The sequence below is a fragment of the Nelumbo lutea genome, chromosome 2 (genome assembly GCF_056320005.1).
Source record: "Nelumbo lutea isolate HS-2025 chromosome 2, American lotus-T2T, whole genome shotgun sequence".
Classification (NCBI taxonomy): Eukaryota; Viridiplantae; Streptophyta; class Magnoliopsida; order Proteales; family Nelumbonaceae; genus Nelumbo; species Nelumbo lutea.
The window spans coordinates 15,360,129-15,379,948 of NC_142685.1; the positions used below are offsets into that span (position 1 = coordinate 15,360,129).

At 36.8% G+C, this 19,820-nt stretch overlaps 1 protein-coding gene across 2 annotated transcripts in view; it reads right to left on the minus strand.

The window, feature by feature from the left end:
* The window catches only part of EER4 (Transcription initiation factor TFIID subunit A), a 32,960-nt gene extending 14,033 nt beyond the window's left edge, over positions 1-18,927 (minus strand). The window contains exons 1-6 of one of the 2 annotated variants that reach the window (XM_088967291.1): positions 17,912-18,927; positions 17,427-17,648; positions 14,364-14,951; positions 13,540-13,614; positions 8,719-8,797; positions 7,788-7,852 (exon numbers count right to left, since the gene is read on the minus strand). In XM_088967291.1, coding sequence (XP_088823417.1) covers positions 7,788-7,852; positions 8,719-8,797; positions 13,540-13,614; positions 14,364-14,951; positions 17,427-17,648; positions 17,912-18,592 — 1,710 coding nt within the window. In that variant the 5' untranslated portion in view covers positions 18,593-18,927. The remainder of the gene's footprint in view (positions 1-7,787; positions 7,853-8,718; positions 8,798-13,539; positions 13,615-14,363; positions 14,952-17,426; positions 17,649-17,911) is intronic. The other variant, XM_088967292.1, reaches the window with a different exon arrangement.
* Positions 18,928-19,820: the final 893 nt, after the last annotated feature.

Sequence of the window (19,820 nt, forward strand, 5' to 3'; positions counted from 1 at the left end):
TCAACTCAGCCCCTATATTTCCTGAACTTTCTATTCTTTATTCCTTTTCTTCTCATGAATATGTTGGTTTTCTATTTTTGATATGAAGTTCATACTTTTTTTATGAATAACTGACAGAATTTTATTAAAGATTGAAGTACACATGAGGTTGGACACACGCATTGGGATTGTTACCCTCATACATCTCCACAACACCTTGCCTTGTCTGCTTTGGGTGGATAAAATATGTATCAGAGAAAAGGTTTTTTAGGTCTGTTTTTTTTTTGAACTGTAAATCCAGCTGGGTCCAGCAGTTCAGACCCCAAAGTTGAAAGACCCCCCCCCCTTCCCAACAGGTTTCTTAGGTCTGTAGGAACTGTCCCAGACTGCAAGAAGAAATAGATCCAAATAGCAATCACAAATTGGCAGGAGATTAGTAAGTGAGATGTATTTTCCCCAGTTTTGCAGAGAAGACAAATGTGTGGAGGAGATAAGAACCAAATTGGCATTCTCCTCTATAAGTTTTCACATGTATTGATTTTGTCGTGATAGACCTCCCAGTAAAAAAGCCCAGACTTTAGGAGGGGCAGGTCCTTTTCATATCACATCAACAAGGAAAGTTTGGTTATTATTTGGACCACAAGATAAGGCATTAAAGAACAAGGCAGAAAAGAAAGGCTTGAAGGGGTTAAGCACCAGATTATAGTATCAGGTAAGTTAGGCTCAATAAGAAAAGATTCAAGTAGATAAAGTAAAAAATGATTTCTGAATTTTCAAAGCCCCCAATACCCCTTCTCAAACCCAAATTCCAATTCACCCACAGGCTGGACTGGGCAAAACGGTTGGAAACCAGGCAATCTTTGTCCAAAACAAGAGAGAAAATAGTTGGGGCTAAATTTTTTAAGGGTTGATTCCCCCCACCAAATATCTTTCCGGAAAAGGGTTTTAGAGCTAGAAAGGACACCATACCTGATATTGGATAAGAACAGGGGGAGCAATGCTGATAATGGCTTTCCACAGTGAATAAAGAAAGAACACCATTCCTGATATTGATAATGGCATCCCATCCTCTTGGAGATAGTCCATCAATGCTTTTGATAATTGTGTGCTACAATCTGCTTGAATCAATAGGAAATCACCATAGCCATTTCCCCAAGAGGGACTTATTTTTCAAAACAAGATTTTTTTATAAGTTTTTTCAAAACAAGCTTGTCCATCCTTAACCCACCCTCCTTTTTAACCTTACCAATTGCCAACTTATTAAATGATCCCTTCCATGTCACCTTGTTCCTACAAGAAGTTATTTTTTCTAGTCTTTTGGCTATTGAGCTAGGGATGCTAACCACAGACACATAGTAGATAGGAAGGTTACTTAGGGTGGATTTTATTAAAATAATTCTACCTCCAGGTTATATGTAGTTTCTTTTCCACAAGGAAATTTCTTGGGAAATCTATCAATTACTTGGTTCCATAAAGACTGGGCTTTTGGATTTTCTCCAAGAGGCAAGCCTAAATATTTGATTGGCCACTGACCTGAACATCCAAATACATATCTTCTAACAATCTCCTCTTCAAAGCTCAAGCCAACTATGCAACTTCTATCCAATTTACCTTCAAGTTGGAGATTTTCTTGAAGCATTTCAGAAAGAACTGAATGTTTGTTACCCCTGCCTCTCCCGTGTCCCTAACAAAAGATAATGATATCATCGGAAAACAGAAAGTGGAAGAATAACTTGATCACTCCCTATATTCTCCAACCTTCAAAGAGACCCAAAGAATCTGCTTTCACCAATATCATGCTGCGAGCATCTACAACGATGGTTAACGGGGAGAGGGGGTCTCCTTGCCTAAGACCTCTTTTAGCTGGGAAGTGGGAAGAAGTCTTTTGCACTCCCATTCACCAAGATGGAATAGTGACAATAATTGCAAACATCCTTTGATCCATTCCCTCTACTGCTCTCCAAATCCACAACTATAAAGTGCCAAATCTAGAAAAGACCAGTCCACGTCATAAGCTTTCTCCAAGTCTATTTTACACACCCAGCCCTTGCATCTAGACCTCTGCATCTCCTCAACAAATTCATTTGCCATTAATATTTGGTCTGCAATTTGTCTATTCTCAATGAAAGCTCCTCGATATTGGGAGATTATACGGGGGAGGACATGCTTCATTCCAGAGGAAAACACCTTGGAAGTGACAAACATGGCATCAACTCCTACATTAATGATTTCTCCTTCATGAATTTCCTTTCAAGCAGAAAGAAAAATCAGAGGAAGAGATGATTAACCTTGTAGTAGAGGCTTTAAAGGGTTGGATATCAATATCTAATAGTTAAAGATGATCTATTTTCTGCATCTTTTTTGAGGGTGGATTTTTTATGGGAGTTCCTAATTGGGTTTATATCTGTACAGCCTCACATTTACAAGATATACATCTTTTGATACTAGTTCAATACAAGATACTTTACCTTTTCTCAAAAAAAAAGAAAGAAAGAACGAAATTCTTAAAAACATCCATCAGATCATCTTTTATGACTTCCCAAAATTTTTGGAAAGAAGCCTATAGTGATTTAGTGAATCCATCCGAGTCTAGAGCTTCTGTTGCATCCATCTCAAAGACAGCTTTTTTGCACTTCTTCCTCAAACTGCTTTTCTAGAGATCCCCCTTAGCCTTGGCCATTCCAAATCCATCACTTCTTGTCTGGAAGGTGGAGAGGTGCCATATAAATTTTTGAAGTGATCCACCAAAATCCTTGAAATTTCCTTTTGATCAGTCACCTCCACTTCATTGGACTAACCTGGTGTTGTGATTCTTTTTATTCCTGCCACTGGCCAATTCGTGGAAGAATATAGACTTTCCATCACCTTCTTTTAACCATTTACTCCTTGATTTCTGGCTCCCAGGATCTATCTTCTCTTCTCAAAATTTCTTCTAGGTCTTTCTTCTTTCTGTCCCCTTCAAGCAACTTTCCTTCACCTTCCTTGAGGTCAATTTCCTGAATCTGATTTAAGATTCTAGATTTTTCCTCCTCTAGATTTCCAAAGACATCTGTATTCCACACCTTCAGAGCCCCTTTGATCTTCTGAAGCCTCTTTCTGAATTTATGACCTTTCCATCTACCTTGAACTTGCTCAACCCACCAAAATTTATGATGGGTAACAAGGAAGCCACATATTTCAAATCTAGAAGGTTAGGGACCCCCCTCCCAACTATCCTCTTGGAAAATCATGATTAGGCAATGGTCTAAAATTGTCCTAGGCAGGGCTAAACAAGAAAATCTAACCCAATGTTACTCCCAATCCACAGAGAAGAGAAATATGTCCAATTTGGAACAAGTGGGATAGCTTTGGAAATTGGACCAAGTGAATTTGGCATGTCCAAGGGGCAACTCTAGCAGGTTATTCTCGTCCATAAAAGAGTTGAATTTCCTCATGCTAGTCAAGATTGGGTGATTTTGGTTTGCTGACTCATGGAAAGATTACTGATAATTACTAATGAAAGATGATTACTGGTTGATACAAAACCTAGGGAATTATCATATTACTTAAAAAAAAAAAAACAAACACCAAGGCACCTAGATGCCCCTCTGTCACCTACCCTGGACTTTTTTTTTAAGATAAAATGGAAATGTCACCAGGATAATGTAGTTAGGTTGTCACCTACCCTGGACTTGGCGCCTTGAAAATGGCTGAAAAAACATTACATAGCACCAGGAGAATCAAAATTCAAAGATAAAGAGAGCAATCGAAGGAAAACGTGAATGGAAAAATATAGAATACCAAGGGGGAGAAAAAGGCATGGATATACATATAATCAAAAAGCAGCTTGATGCAATTGGTTGTCTTGATTTTTTAAGGAATATTTTGCCCACTGCCGCCGCTAGCCTCTGTGCGTGTGGGAGGGGAGGGGGGGGGGAGGAAGGATGTTCAACATTTACTGGTGGAATGCAGTTTATCTTACACCATCTGGTTTCATGTTTTGAAGCTGTTTGGTGTAACTGTAAGCTAGGTGAAACCTCCAGATATCAAATCTGCAGTCTCCTTGTAGCAATTTGCAAGTTTTCAGCAAAAGGGGTAATCTATTATGGAATATTATTCCTTATTCGATCTGTTTGTGTGTTTTTAAGGAGAGAAATGGCATAGATTTTTGCTGATCAAAAAATATGGCAGAGATTTTGAAAACAACCCCTTATCATTGAGAAGATTTGCACAAAGGTTGGAAGATTAATTGTGAAATGGGTGTCCATCAATAGATTATTATGGGGCTTCAAATTCTGTCTTTTTTATTTTTTTTGGTAAAGGGTTTCAAATTCTGTCACTTCTATCATTATTAGGGAAATATTTTTTTATTGGAAACTGTAACTTCATTAAAGATCTTTCAAAGTACAGCTGTCAACCCCTAGTATAGGGTGTTGAACCAAAAAAATTTAAATTACAGCACTGCCCAGAATATATTCTCTCTAATAGTCCCTTGCTTTGCTGAAGTATCAGCTAACCCATTAGCTGATCTTCTTGTCCACTTAGAGTAAACACCAACCTCCCTTGTTAAACTAAAAATTTCCCATATCAGTTTTCTGTGTCCAGGCTCCCAAACAACCTGACTGCATCCACCCAATTACCAATTTAGAATCCCCTTCGATCTCAATGTGGTGTAGCTCCAACTGTTTGGCATATCTCACACCCTGAAGCAAAGTCATGATATCTGCTCTCAAAGCATCTCCCACTCCTGTTGGTCCCAAATACATAGCAATTATTCTGCCCTCTCCATCTCTGAAAACACCTCCTATACCCAATGGGCCCAGATTGCCTATAGAGCTTCCATCAAAGTTCAACTTCACCCTTTGTTGTGTTGATAGGGACAAAGTTCCTATAACAGGTTTGAAAGAAGTTGTAACTGCCATAGCACCCCAATTCCTGTATATATCTCCAGCTAAGAAATAACTAAACAAATCAATTGTTTTCAACGAATGAATAACCTTAAATGGTTACTCCTTCCTGCAGCTACTCTTGTAGCTCTCCGCATAACCTTCCACACATCTTCAGTTGACTAAGAAAATTTGGGTCAAAGCAGCTCACCACATCCAGGGGAAGGGTCCACCTGCAATTAAAGATAGAAAAGAACCAAGACAAAATAAAAAACAAAAAATGATAGGAGATTAATAGGTGTGTGGTCATCTCACCAAACCTCCTTGATTGGAAAGTTCCCTACAAGGTTATAGGATTGAAGGACAGTATAGAAAGATGAGCAAGCGAAAAAAACCAGAAGGGGACAATATCCAAATTCTGTTATCCAAGCAAGATTGATCCAAGCAGACTGTCGCAACAAATTCATCAACCAGCCCCCATTTTTGACTCCCTTAACCCTCTTCTCAAGCCTAGGTCCCATGAGTAATCGATAAAAACTGAAGAGATCACTTTCTTTTGTTCTCTGAAAGGGAACAAATAGAAGGAAACCTATCTCTAAGGGAATTCTCTCCAACCCATACATCTTCCCAAAATAAAACTTTGTTTCCTACATAGGCATCACATTTGAAATATGGGAAGTATAGAAAGCAAAATACCGTGAATAGCGTTCTAGGGAGAACATCGAGAAGCCCTGGGGTATGCTAACCATTGTCTGCTAATCCATGTATACTAACAATCACTCCATGCCATAGTCTATCATGTTCCAACGACAATCTCCAAAGCCACTTCCTCAATTAAGTTGTATTCCTTAATCTGATAATACCTATTCCTAGTCCTCTATCATCCCTACTCCTAGAAACCACCTCCCACTTCACTAGATGATCCTTCTTGGTATCCCCCGATTCCCATAGGAAATCCCTCATAATCTTCTCAAAACGGTTTTTCACCTTCACTAATATTTTGAAGGTAAACAAGAAATAAACCGGCAAATTGGCCAAAATGATTGAAGATTTTCTCAAAATGATGCACTGGTCTCTTTAAATTCGAAAGCTTTTCTGCTTCCCCTTCACAAAATAGTATGATATCATCTACAAACTATAGATGTATGACCACCACTTCCTCCCTCCCAACTCTCCAACCTCTAATCAAATTATTAGCATCTACCCTTGAAATCATTTCACTTAGTACATCAGCTACCTAAGTAAAGAGGAAAGGTCACAAAGGGTCTCCTTGTTAAGGCCCCTTTTATGGTTTTACCAGGAAAGAAATCCCTAGCTACTCCATTCACCAATATGGAAAAATGACACTAGGAAATGCAACCCTTCACCCATCTGTACCATCTTTTTCCAAAACCCCTGTAGTTGAGAATTTCTAGAAGAAAATCCCAATCCACCATGTCATAAGCCTTTTCCAAATATAGCTTACAAACCAATCCCTTTTCTTTCTTCCTCCTCTTAAACTCTACATTCTATACATTCATTAGCAATGAGTATTTGATCCATTATTTGTCTCCCAAAAACAAAGACCCCCTGATTTGGAGAGATTAGCAAAGGAAGGACCATTTTTATAGGTCTGAAATCCCTCGGTTGTAGCACATCCATCTTCTTTGGGATCAAAGCAATAAAAGTCACATTTGCTCTTAACTCTTCAAAAACCTCCATTAAGTCACCCCCAATTATCTCCCAGCAATCTTGATAGAAAGCCATCATAAAACCATCGGACCCTAGGGCTTTTGGACAATCAATTGAGAAACAACAGTTTTTACTTCTTGAACATCAAAACACTTTTCAAAAAAGTCCAATAACTCTCTATTCCCCACCCTCCACTCCAAATTCTCTAAACTTTCTCTTGGTCTCCCCGGGCAATCATAAATTGCCTTGAAATAGAGGCTATGCTATCCTCTCTTCCCTTGTCAAAACTTGTCCATCCCACTCCAGCTCCAAGACAGAGTTCTTCCTTTTTCTACCATTTGCCACATCATATGAAAGAAACTAGTGTTATTGTCCCCTTCCCTTAACCACTTACATCTCTAGATTTTTATCTCCAACTCATCTCCACTTCTCCAACTCATCTCCACTTTCCTCAGCAACTCTTCTAGTTCCAATTTATCTTCCACCCTCAATCTTCTTTCAGCTTCCCACTAGACTTATTGGGGAAATATTCTGTGGGATGATGACTTTGAATTGCAATGTCTCTACAAGGATGGATTTAAGCATCTATTGTAGTGCTTTGTAGAGGGAAACTCTCCCTTTGTAGATCTTTTATTCCTGATTTTAATGAAATTCACTTTTATCTTTCAAAAAAAGGTCATTTACTAAAACACCCCCTATAATTTCATGGATTTATTAAAACCTACCCTATAATTTGCATTTTACTAGAATGGCCCCTATAGTTTGCATTTTGCAATCAATTTACTTAATCAACCTTCCATTAGATGATAGTGGAAACGATAGTTTTGACCCTAATGCCCATTTGAATATATAATATATTTAATCAAAAGAAAATGAAAATGGAGGACCATTTTCGACCCTAGTAAGGCATGAAAAGTGTTACAGCAGTACACCACTGCTTCCACTATGGATGGATGCATGGCATGTTTACATGGATGGCAAAGAATGTCTAGGAAAGATTGATATGTAGAATGAGAGCCACTAAATGCATGCATACATATGTTAACAGAGGGGTTAAACTTCGAAGCGAAAAGTGGACAAATTAAGTGTATGCACATTCATATACTATCTATACAAAAGGGGGGCGGGGGAATATCTGGTATCCCTGCTAATAGACCAAGAACCAGCCTATTTTTTGAGTTTACTCAAATTATTTCGAAAACTACAATTACATTTGATGATGCATACACAATCTACCATGTTTAAGTTAATGAAACATAAACAGCTTCTTACAGATTTCATCTGGTACTTGTGCTCTTCGCTTGTATATCCTGGAATTTTCAAATGCCAATTTTTCTCTGCATAATGATATCCTCTTTTAGATAACTGTATTGCACTAACCTTTTAAACATACAAAGACGAGATGAAGTACATCCTTTATATTATAGATTTTGGGCATTCATAAAACAAAGGCTAAAAAAGTTGTTCTAATAAAGTGGATTGGACCCACAACAGCAATTTCTTGATTCCAAAAGTTTTATTTTAAATGGTAGTTATGTTTTTCCTTGCAAAACTATTTGAAAAGGCAAGAATATTGAGTATTGAGTTAAAAAACGATTGATGCCCACTAAATGCTAACTTTCTAAAAAAATTATATCCTTGTTTTTTATTGCCAATCAAGTTCCTCCAAGAAAATAAATATTTGTTTTTTTCTTTTTATTTTCTTTTAGTTTATTTCACATTCTTATATTCTCCTGGCAACCAAACAGAGCCAATAGATTTGGGTTAGGATGTAGATTCAAAGAAGCACATCCTTTGTCAAATGCATGGAATTCCATGAGGTTGCAACCCACTCAAACAGTCCCATCAAAGTGATTTTCAATGCCTAATATTTGATGATTAACTAAACAAAACTTCATATGGTTAGGCCAATGTGGAAAAGATTCCATGAGAAGCTCTCCTAGAAAATAGATTAGGATAATTTCATTAATAATTTTCCCATGATGCCTCTAAATGGTGATACGTAGGTCCAAGCATGATTCTGCATTCTTTGCTTCTAATGATAAACATCAAAACAAGTAATAAGCAATAAATTGCCAAGACCAAGAAGCAAACCTCACTAGATAACACATTAACACCAGATTTACCATTAACAAAAAACGCATGTGAAATACAATGTTTTTTTTTTTTTGATGAAGAAGTATGGTCATAGAGGAGAGCGGACCTAGGTGTAGTAATAAATCCTTTGATTCTAAAGTTGAAGATTTTCGATGTTTTGCCAAACTACATGCAAATGTTGTAACCTGCAAAAATAATATTTTGTTAAGCCAAGATGGGATAAATTTGTATCAGAAAAACATAACATTCCAAATTAAAACAGGAGATCATCAACCATTATCATGAAAACGATAAGGATATGAATCACATAGACTCTGAGACAATCTACACATGGCATATCAGTTCACCAGGTTCACATTTAGGGTTTCATTCAGGAGGCATGTCAAAGACCAACTCAGTCAGGTAAAGTAATCACAATACTCTTTCCACCCATCTAAAACAATGTGACAGATCAGATAACTATGTACAGAGGATCTCCAGGTTGACCTGAGAACAGTGTAGCAGTCCTTGACTAACCATCCTATTTTCCAGGTTCAAGTTAGAATCTACATCACACTGACACTACAAAAATGGGAACTATTATTGGAAATGTATGGGCACTAAAACTGATATGACACTTGAGGGACTCTTCCACATCACATTTGTAAAATGTGATTAAAAACCTCAAATTCTTAGTGCAAATTTTGGACATGAATGTTAATTTTTAATGTTTGATAATCCAGCATAATCAATCCTTGCTTGCCTAGCTTTTTTGCACTTTGCACTGATTAATGCATCTATGCTCAGTTTTTTTTTCATTTCCAATAATTATTCCATCGTTTGTATAGCATAAAAGATATTAGCTTAAAACTAAAGAATAGTAGCTATGTCGCTGAATCATATTTGTATGGGATTGCCAAGTCCAATACCTCACCTAGGGCTGTCAACAGGTTGGATCTGGGTCAGGACAGGGTCTCCAGGTCGCAAACCAATTATTAATTGAGACAAAATCATAGACCCAAAACCGTCCCAATTAATAACCAGGACCAATAGACCCAATTATACTGATAGCTATAATAATTTATATAAATAATAAGTTAAAACATGATTTTTTGTAATATAACCTTAACAAAAATGATGGTAAAATAATAAATTATTTGTATGTTAATAAATCAAGCGCTTTTAACTAAAATTATCTTATATATTATCTATCAAATTTACCATTTTAGACAAAATATAATACAGATTACAAGAAAATTAGGAATATATATACTGTTAAAAATATCTCCAATGCCAATTGAAAAAAGGCCTCAACTTACCATGCACAATGTGAGCTTTTGTTCTTCAAATTTGGCATACATATCATTTATGGTTGTTCTTTCCTTCAATTTAAGCAGTTTGGCCTTTAAATATTAACCATGTCTATATTGGCATTTTTGGAATTCCAAAGAAAACTTCCATCTTTCTCCAGCACCTAGCTCCAACTAGAAAGTTTTACACTGTTATGGGATTTTCTCAATTTTGAAGGGTCAAAGTTTCCCTCAAAATTAAAATTGCAAACCTTGCTCAACTACATATGTAAGGATAAATGAGAACCACACCCACACATTGCGGAACTTTGCTATACTCTCACCATCTAGACAAAATAGAAAGGATGAAAATTATAATTGACGAGTATCAACTGCCTATTTCCACACTCATATAAAATCACATTGTTACTAACATCTAATAACTTGAAAATTATGGCATAAATCTTTAAAGTTAATATAAATATTCTACTAACAAAAAAGGAAAAAAAAAAAAACCCAAAGGTTAGGACCGTATCCAATCCAACCCTCCCAAGACCCCAGATAGCTGACCGACATTGGGTAATGACCTTTTACTAATGCACATTCTACAGTTCTACCTAAAGAACTAAAAGGCAATATTTCTATGAAAATGTGGATGAGCTAATTTGAAAAATGGGTAAAGTAAGAATATATAGGAGACCATTAAACACACATGCTAGGAAAGATGGTGGAGAATAAAAGATGGAGCATAGAGGACAAAGAATGAGAAAGGAGAAGAAATCTTGGAATACATAGTTCTGTAGAATTCTGCTAAAAAACACCTTGTTACTTCAGTTTTTTGCACTAAAATATGAAAGAGAAAAAACAGAGAAATAGTTTCCCATAGATTAGATTATGGAATCTAAAGAGAAATTTATGTAAATCCAAGAGGAAAGGATAATTATCAAAAAAAAAAAGTAGGGAAATGATGAAATTTTCAGACATCCATTAAAGAGATGCAAAAAGCTCCTTCTTTTCCCATTAAAAACTTAACGATGAGGCTATTTAGTATTTCCATCAAACCCCTTTCTGCATCATATTCCTCAACTCTCTTGTTCTGTGATCTCCAGCCCTCTCTTTTCATGCATCATATCAATACTCTTCTGCACATCTGATGAGAGCTTACCAATGACCAAAAGACAGCCTTCCATGACACCATTATTCTTCCCAACTATGAAAGAGGAACAAAGTAAAAGAACCTTCAACTTGAATCAATGTTTGGTCCATGCTATCAGGATTGGTTAATTTACTTGTCATCACCTAGCAACCTTCTAGGGGATAGTTGAGTTCCAAATGCTTTGCAGTCAGTAGGGACATTTACAGCAGCATCAGACAAAAATACAACACATATAAAAAGGAAGATGGCAAATGGCAAGAGCAAGGTTCAGATAGCAATCTTGATGATGCAACCATGGGTTCCAGCAAAACGGTTGCTGATTCAGAAATTTTAGCTATAAATAAATGAAAACTCTAGGTTGGGCACAGTCTGTATTTTCGCATGAGATAAAGGGAAGGGCAATGGTGAGGGGTAGATACTTTGTCTTTTTAAGACATGAATGGGAAGTAAGTAGCAGGTTTGTTGCTGTGAAGTGGGAACTTCTTAGTGGCAACGTATTCGCCAGAGGGAGCAACAGCTGAATACTCAGACTAAAAGCTCTAGGTTTTCCTTTGTTCTTGTTGGCAAAAAGAAAACAATGAAGGAGAGATAAAGACAAAGAAAAAAATAAATAAATTACTAAAGTGGTTTTGGCTTTTAGTTTTAATAACATGTTTAATAGGGATATGTCTACACAAATCAATATGGGGATGAAGACACCCTTTTAAAATTGAAGGTTAGCTTTTTTGACAAAAACTAAATTTCATTTCAAAGAAAAAAGAAAGAAGGGGAAAGATGTATATCAAAAGATGTACAAAAATGACAAAAAAAAACAATAAAAAAAGAACCCACCTTAGGACCATGCTTTGTTGCCTAGGAAACACAACAAAGTGAGGAATCTAGAAATTTTATTCTCCAAAAAAATATTCAACATGACATTTGTTTGCCACTAAGATAGTTGCAAGCCTCGTGCCAAAATTTTCATAATTTCCTTTCTATCCTCATAACTTTCCATTTTGGTGTATGCCTGACAATGTTTTAAAAGGAACTTAAGGTATATGCCTGGAGAGTGTCTCAAGACAAGGCACTGAGGAAATGCTAGAGGCACATAGTGGAGGCACAGAGCCACTAGAAGCATATGATAGTATAACTCCAGTATATAAGGCATATAAGGTGTATGCCTCTTTTGCCCTTTATACAAGAAGCATATGCCTCATATACTCTTACCTTTTAAGCTAATTTTTCATAATAAAAATTTACAAATAAAAGTGGGGGAAAAGCCTCCAAATTTGTTTATGTATTAACATAATACAAAGTGGGGAAAAATGCTTCTGCTCTCCATTATATATCAACATAATAGAAAGGATGAAAACCCTCCAAACGTGTTTATTATAATCATAATAAAACATTATAAACAGAAGTAAGGTACCACAGCTTTGATTTCTTTTAATGCATTACATTCATTTAGATATGAAATGTCAAACTTGTTTACGCTAATGGTGTGAAATTTATGTGAATTGTTAATTCTGAAACTTTGATTTGCAGCATTGCAAGTTATAAATTGATGGCTCATGATACTGCATGATATGTACTTCAATTTTATATTTAAATGTGATGATTTTATTATTCGAAACTGCAAATGTGATTTTTTCTATTTCTCATAAATTTACCATTTTTATGGGATATTTAGTACATTTTTTCTAATTTCTCATAATTTTTTATTTATTTTATCTTTACTTTAATTATTTATTAATTAAAAAACATGCTCGGAAGGCTTACGCCTCGTGCCTTAGGATCACAGAATGCCTCCACGATGCCTTATAAGACTTTAAAAATACAGGAACCAACTGGTAACTAGACAAGGGAAGAAAGAAGGTAGAATAAGATGATTCTGGCCACCTCATAAAGATAATTGAATGATGGAATACAGCAAATAAGTGATTAGGTGTTGGGCTATGTCCACAGAGGTTCTTTGAAGTCATAGTGCGTCAAGGAGGGGTTTTTGTCTTCTGTTTTATTGATGGGCTGTTGGGCCATGTTTCTTGGGGGTTTGGTTAGGGTTTTCTTTGTTTCTCAGTTAGGATTTGGTTTGGGGTTTGTTTGGGTGCTCTTGTTATCATCTAGTTCTGTGGATTTGGGGTCTCAATGGGTCATTGAGACTGCTTTTCCTCTCCCGGTATCTTATCACCTCCCTGCTGTTTCTCTTTTTGCTTTTAATAAAATTTTTATCTTTATTCTTCAAAAAAAAGTGATTAGGTGCAAGTTGAAATTCTCAAAGCTAAAAATCTTACAAAAGGACCAGTTTGCGGTTTTATGTATTCTGAATGTATTTCATATATCACCCTTTAAAAAGAAGATGAAACCATGGATAAAGAAAAAGGAATGAAATTCATGCAGTTAAGTATAAATTTATATATAAAAAAAGTTTTTCTGCATGTATATATATATATGACCATTTATCTGTGAAGGAAAGGTACACAATATTATCCTGCATTATAACTGAAAAGCATATTATAAGCATTACTGAGTCAATGAAGTCATCAGCAATCTCAAGAAGAAGATCTTCAACTTCTGGATCTAGCTTCCCCTGTGAATCCACCTGCAATATGGCAAACGGATGACCATTTGAAGAAAGAAAAATAAACTGGAAAAAATCTCATATGAAAGAGAAAATAAGATAGGTATTCATCACATAAAGAACAACTAAAAAGAACATACTGGGAAAAGAATATTAATCCATCAATGATTTAATATACAGTGAAGGGCAAGCTTAAAAAAGATCTTTTCAACTCAAAAGATAATGCCAGAAGTTAGTATGAATTCTTTCAAATTCTTGAAAAATAACAGGAAAACCAATTCCAAAATTTCAGATTTCTCATGTCACTGCATTTTAAACCCCATTGCTGTAGGCATATTTCATAGATAGACCCTGACCAATAAAAATATCATGGCAAAGACACTCTTTTCCAATAAGCTCTCTTGTCCATTTTTAAAAGGAGAAAAAGCCTGAGGAACATCTGGGCTGACAACAAAGCCCGGCTCACAGGCAACTGGACAGGAGGGCCCTAAAATTTGGTTGGGGGGCACAGGTTAAAATTTTTGAAACTTAAGGTTTCACAGTAACCTGCATGTGTGTCATATGTAACCTCTGTTACCTACAGGCTACAGAGTTTCATTGGTCCACCCATGGGTACATTAGATGGTCTTTTGAAAGTTTGTCAATTATTTAAACTACAGAGTCTCCACTTTCCAAAAAAAACAAGTACAAGAACAAAGAAAGGACGAGAGGTCTGGAGCCAGCATACAGGGATTGAACTATTAATGGGTGGGTAAAGGTGCAGGAAAGACCTGTGAAACCAAATCCTGTATTTTTCTCTTTCCAAGAAGTTGATTAGTTGCTTCTGTTCCTTGGCTTGAACTCCCCCCTGGTGTTGTTGTACCAGAAGCTGGAGTATTGGGTTGTGATCCTGTCAAACTCAGAGATTTCTGAACAGCAGGTCCTGGCATCCTTGGAGACTGTTGCTGCTGTTGCAAAGGTGGCATCTGCTGCTGCTGTTGTAATTGTTGATGCAATTGTTGTTGTTGCTGTTGTTGCTGCTGTTGCTGCTGGAGGTGTTGCTGCTGTTGCTGGAGTTGTGGTTGCTGCTGAGAACTTAGCTGTGGCTGCTGCTGAACCAGTTGAGACATTTGTTGTGGGTTCAAGGCCATTGATTTCTGCTGCAGCTGAGGAGATGAGGCCAGTTGCTGCTGCAAGAAGGCCTGTTGCTGCCTATGGAACGACTGACCAGAAATTGCTGGTTGCATTTGTTTCAACCACTGCTGCTGCAACATGGAGTTTTGCATCATAGATGGTTGTGCATTCTGAGCCAACCCAGACATCTGAGGGTTCAAGGATGCTAGTGATGATGTCCTTTGTAGATTTTGAGCCTGTAGCTTCTATTGATAGATTGGATGTTAGGAGCATATACTGTTCATCAAATAAAGGTGATAAACATATACTGAAAATCTAAATTTCAATTTGATTTGGATTCCATCAAATATAAAATGAAGAGAAATATTATTAGTTCAATAACATAAACATTAAAAAACATTTGAAAAACCACTATCTAAATCATGTCTTGACAATAGAACCTCTCAGTCATGTTGATAGCCAGATCAATCTTATCTTATGTTCAAGGTTTAGAAGAAAGAAAAGAAGAACTGCCCGAGGTAATTTTACAGAAGTACAGTTCAATTTGGCCATGGGATCTAAGTTCCAAACCATAATCATGTCAAAAAGGCATTTTTTTCCAATGTACTACCTCATATTGTTAAGATAACAAGTAATCTAGGTTCAAAAGAAACACACCCACGAATATTCTCCTTCTATAATCTATTCCTTTTCCAACACTTGTTTTTCTTAACAGATTTCACCAATATTTTATTCATTAACATTTTCAAATTCCTATTTAACTTTCTAATCGGCCCTGCCTTTTTCTTCTCCCATAATCAACATTGCATGGATACAGAAGTGGGAATTTGAAACATGTCTCAAGAATCTGTCAAAAAATATTGAATATTAAAAGTTTGATAGCCTGTAAGCTGTGACATCATATACCTATACAAAAGAGCATTGGGAAAATGAAAACTTTATTTTTGCTACCAAGAACAACATATAATAAGAAATGAGGGAATTTGTTGTGTATAGCTGATGTTCATTTATTTTGAATCACAAGGATTTGAATTTCAGTTTCATACCGGTTTTGACCTGGATCCAAATCCAAAACTATCTTTAAAATTTTGGTAGAATTTCGTGATCAGTTCAAAATTGAGGAAAAAAATCAATACTTCTACAGTATTTTTTTGGTTTGTTCAAAACTCTTTCCCATTTTCCAGGTTTTCTCTATCTTGTTTCCATGATATCTCCTTAATCTTTACCTTCTCTCAAAAAAAAAAAAAAAAAAAAAAAAACTAATCTTACCTAAACTTCTCTTGTATTCTTTTTAACCTTACTTCATCTTGTATCTTCCAAGTTTATACATACCCCTGACCCCCAAGCATTTGGCCACATATGTCCTTTTTGCCCTTCTCAGCATTTTAAAGCCTCCAATTTGCTCTGTAGCACTGCTGACCAATACCACCTTTTCTCTTCATTTCACATAAACAACTCTTACATATTTAGACAAAGGAATTTACACAATGAAGAATGTTAGATATGATAGCTTATTTGGCATCCTGAAAAGGTCTTGCACGTTCTCCACAACTCATGTAGCAAAAAATCTTTTTTTTTTTTTTGACAATTAGCAATTGCTGTTACTAAGGAAATAATACATGCATAGTAGGATATAGGGTTGAGGACTGACCGATTGAAGGGTCATATCTAGGCAGAGTGGTTGTGATTGGTGACATCATTTTTCCACACTACAAGATTGGGAATGTGGTTGGATAGATACCCGTACAGTAAAAGGGAGAAAAATAAAAGGGAATAAAGATTCTCCTATTATTATTGATACACAACCTAACTAAGAGACCATTCAATAACAGCTGAAGTGGGTGAATTGAAAAACATATTGCTTTGTCTTTTAGTGAATTAAGATTTCAAGGAGGTTGTGGGCTCCTTAAGGGCTAGTTGAAATTGTAACCCTTGTATATATTATTCCTTAATCATTCTATCCACTAAAAGAACAGCAATAAGTTGTTATGTTCAGAAACTTGAGCCATTATCAAATGGCCCCTAATCCTTATCAGAACTATTTGGATGAACTACATGAATCCTATTTTATAATTTTGCACCTTCTAGGCATTCTATGTGAACTTATATGTTGTTCCATTAATCAAATACCAAAAATTCAACATTTTTAGAGCCATACCTCATAAAGATTTTATATCTATCCTGATGGTACAAAACAGAATTGATAATAGTTGATTTACAAAAGGCTGATCTTAGTAGAACCATTAGGTAGCACTCAAATTGAACTCAAAAGAGCAATTTTTAGAATGTGTGTGTGTAGAAATAATAAAATATTTGTCAAAATGGTGAATCTCACAATTATTTACCATCAGAATGGTAACAATGGCATAGTGACAGTTTAATTAACAACAAAATTTAACTATCCCAGCCCCTAGGATGCATTAACATTTACAATGGGCATTTTGGAGAAAAGAATCATGTTGACAACTAAAACAACTGTAGGAGTTTTGGATGTAGAAGCACCATCTGAGGCAAAGACTCGTTCAACAAAAGGTTTTACAATTTGCATCCACACTTATAAAACCATTGGCTTTAACTTCTAAATAAGGAAGAACTGGAAGCTACTCCTTGCCAACAAAAAAGATAAATACACAATCAAGGTGACATGAAATCATAACTATAGGCACTTCATCAAAACACAACTAACTGGAAGCATAAACACCTAAAAGAGGACTTTATACCTGAGGGGAGGAGAGTGAAGTTTGCTGGGACAATTGCTGCTGCCTCATCTGCCCCTGGTTTATCTGCTGTTGGACATAGGAGAGGGGCCTGTTTCCTCTTAGTTGACCACTCAGACCAAGTGATCCCATCATTCCAATTGTTTGCATTCCCTGCAATGGCTGCCCAGGAGTATTACCCGGATGAAATTGGGATCCTTGGATTAAACCTGTTTTCTGCCTTACCTACATCCAGAGTACCTTTTCCTTACATTTGTATCAATAATTTCAAGAAAAAGTAAAACACAGTATTGACAATTATAGATACACGCAATAAACAGTAAGTTAGTAACCAATCAATTGATAACAAAAATAGAAAGAAATTTAAACTCCTAAAGAGAACTCTCAAAGAAAAGAACAGGAGAAAGGAAGTAATAAGTATCAATTTGTGTCCTGAACCAAAAGCCAATTAGACAAAAGTCCAACTACTCAAATTCTAGTTCACGTACCGGTGAGAGTATCTGAGACTGCAAATTGAACTGAGCGGCAGCCGCTGCTGCTGCTGCAGCTTGCCCGGATAACATGGGTAAGTGGCCACCGACCTGCGCACTCTGCCCAATCAAAGCCGAACGAGACAAACCCCCGCCACCCATCTGCTGTTGCTGCTGCTGCTGCTGTTGAAGATGGGATCCATTGAAATTCATTTGGCTATAAATTCCTGCTTGCTGCCGCATGGCACCAGCCGCCGCGCCGTACTGCTGTTGCTGGATCGGGTTCATCCGAGACATTGATGTTGATCTTTGTAAATTTTGTTGGATTTGGAAATTCGAGGGTGGAACCAGGCCCTGTTGTTGTTGCTGCTGCTGTTGCAATTGTTGTTGTTGCTGCTGCGGTTGTTGTTGTAGCTGTTGCTGCTGCTGCTGCGATTGTTGTTGCTGGTAATCTAATCCAACCGTGGGATTAATGTGCTGCTGCTGGGGTTGGGCTATAAGGGTTTGGCCGCCAGCGGCAGAAGCAGAAGTTTGGGTTAACGGAAGCTGCGGAGATGAGATTTGAGGAATATCCATCGAAGGAGAAGGGGAGATATTCGAAGGTGAGGTGAGATTTGGGTTTGATGGGTTAGGAGGAATCGAATCAACCACATTCATTGTTTGCATGGGTTTTGGGGAGGACGATGGATTTTCCGCCATTCTTCTTTCTGAATTCTGGCTTTTCGATGGCTTTCAAGGCATGGCGAATCGCGAGCAGACGAACGAGCGAGCGAGCGAGAGCGAGAGAGAGAGAAGTCCACGCCTTCACGGCAGAGGCCTAAACTTTTAGAGGGTCGACAAAATTATCATTGCTTAGTCTTTAGAGAATTAGAGTTAATTGAGAATTTATTTTGGAAGATAAGAGAATTGGAAATTGGAACTGAAATGCGAAGGTGGGCCGGAGAAGGTGGGCCCGCGTGGATGACACGGATCCCATGGACTCGCTTGCCGTGTTCCCTCCTGAGGCCCTGCCCGTTGGTTGTTGAATTGGGCCTGACAATTCTCTCTAGCCTATTGTAGAGTAGCCAAAAAACCAAAGAGAATGTAATGCTTTTTCTCGTGCGGGGGCACAGTGGGACGATGTGATACCGGATCTCCCAACTTTTATTTTTATAGCAGAGTTGCTGGATTCCGCATCCGCATGCCTACAAATTGATTCTTTTATTGTAGGTCGACATAGATTGTGGCGTTTCACTATTAATCTATAATCGCATGTTTAATCCATTTGTTCAAATTGAGGGGCTAGATTTGTCTTTATCCTGAAACAAAAGGTGATATATACTTAAAAGCTCCCCAATTATCTACAAATAACAAGTTAGCCCAGAAAACTTAGCAAATTTGACATCTAAGCCATAGGCCATAGGCCATGTTTGGTTTGATAGAAATATACCCTCAATTTCCTGTTTCTCTCCTTGTTTTTTCATCGAACCAAACATAGCAGTGTCTATTTGACAATGATTTAAATTGTTCAAATGTGGATAAAATAACTGAATGATAAAATACTCAAAGATGCAGCAATCAACCCCAACTTCAACTTCAACTTCAACCATTGAAAATCTTACAGCCTCTTTAATAATTTAGGCAATATTTTTCATCAAAAAAAATAGGCAATATTTGATACCATAGTTAGCTGTCGCATCAGCATCAATCACGTGTTTTAAGGTTGAATGTTAATTTTCTGTTTGGTTGGACAAAAATAATCCTAAAACATTTATACTATAAATATTAATCCAGTGGTGTTGGGGAAATGTCAAATTGTTGTGTTTCTTCCAACAACTACTCATTTGAAGAAATAGTCCAATAACTTGTATCTTGTATGGTGTCCTATGTGGCAGTGTAGAGATATATTCCGATGCATCACATACTAAAAGGTTAGATATACACCAAT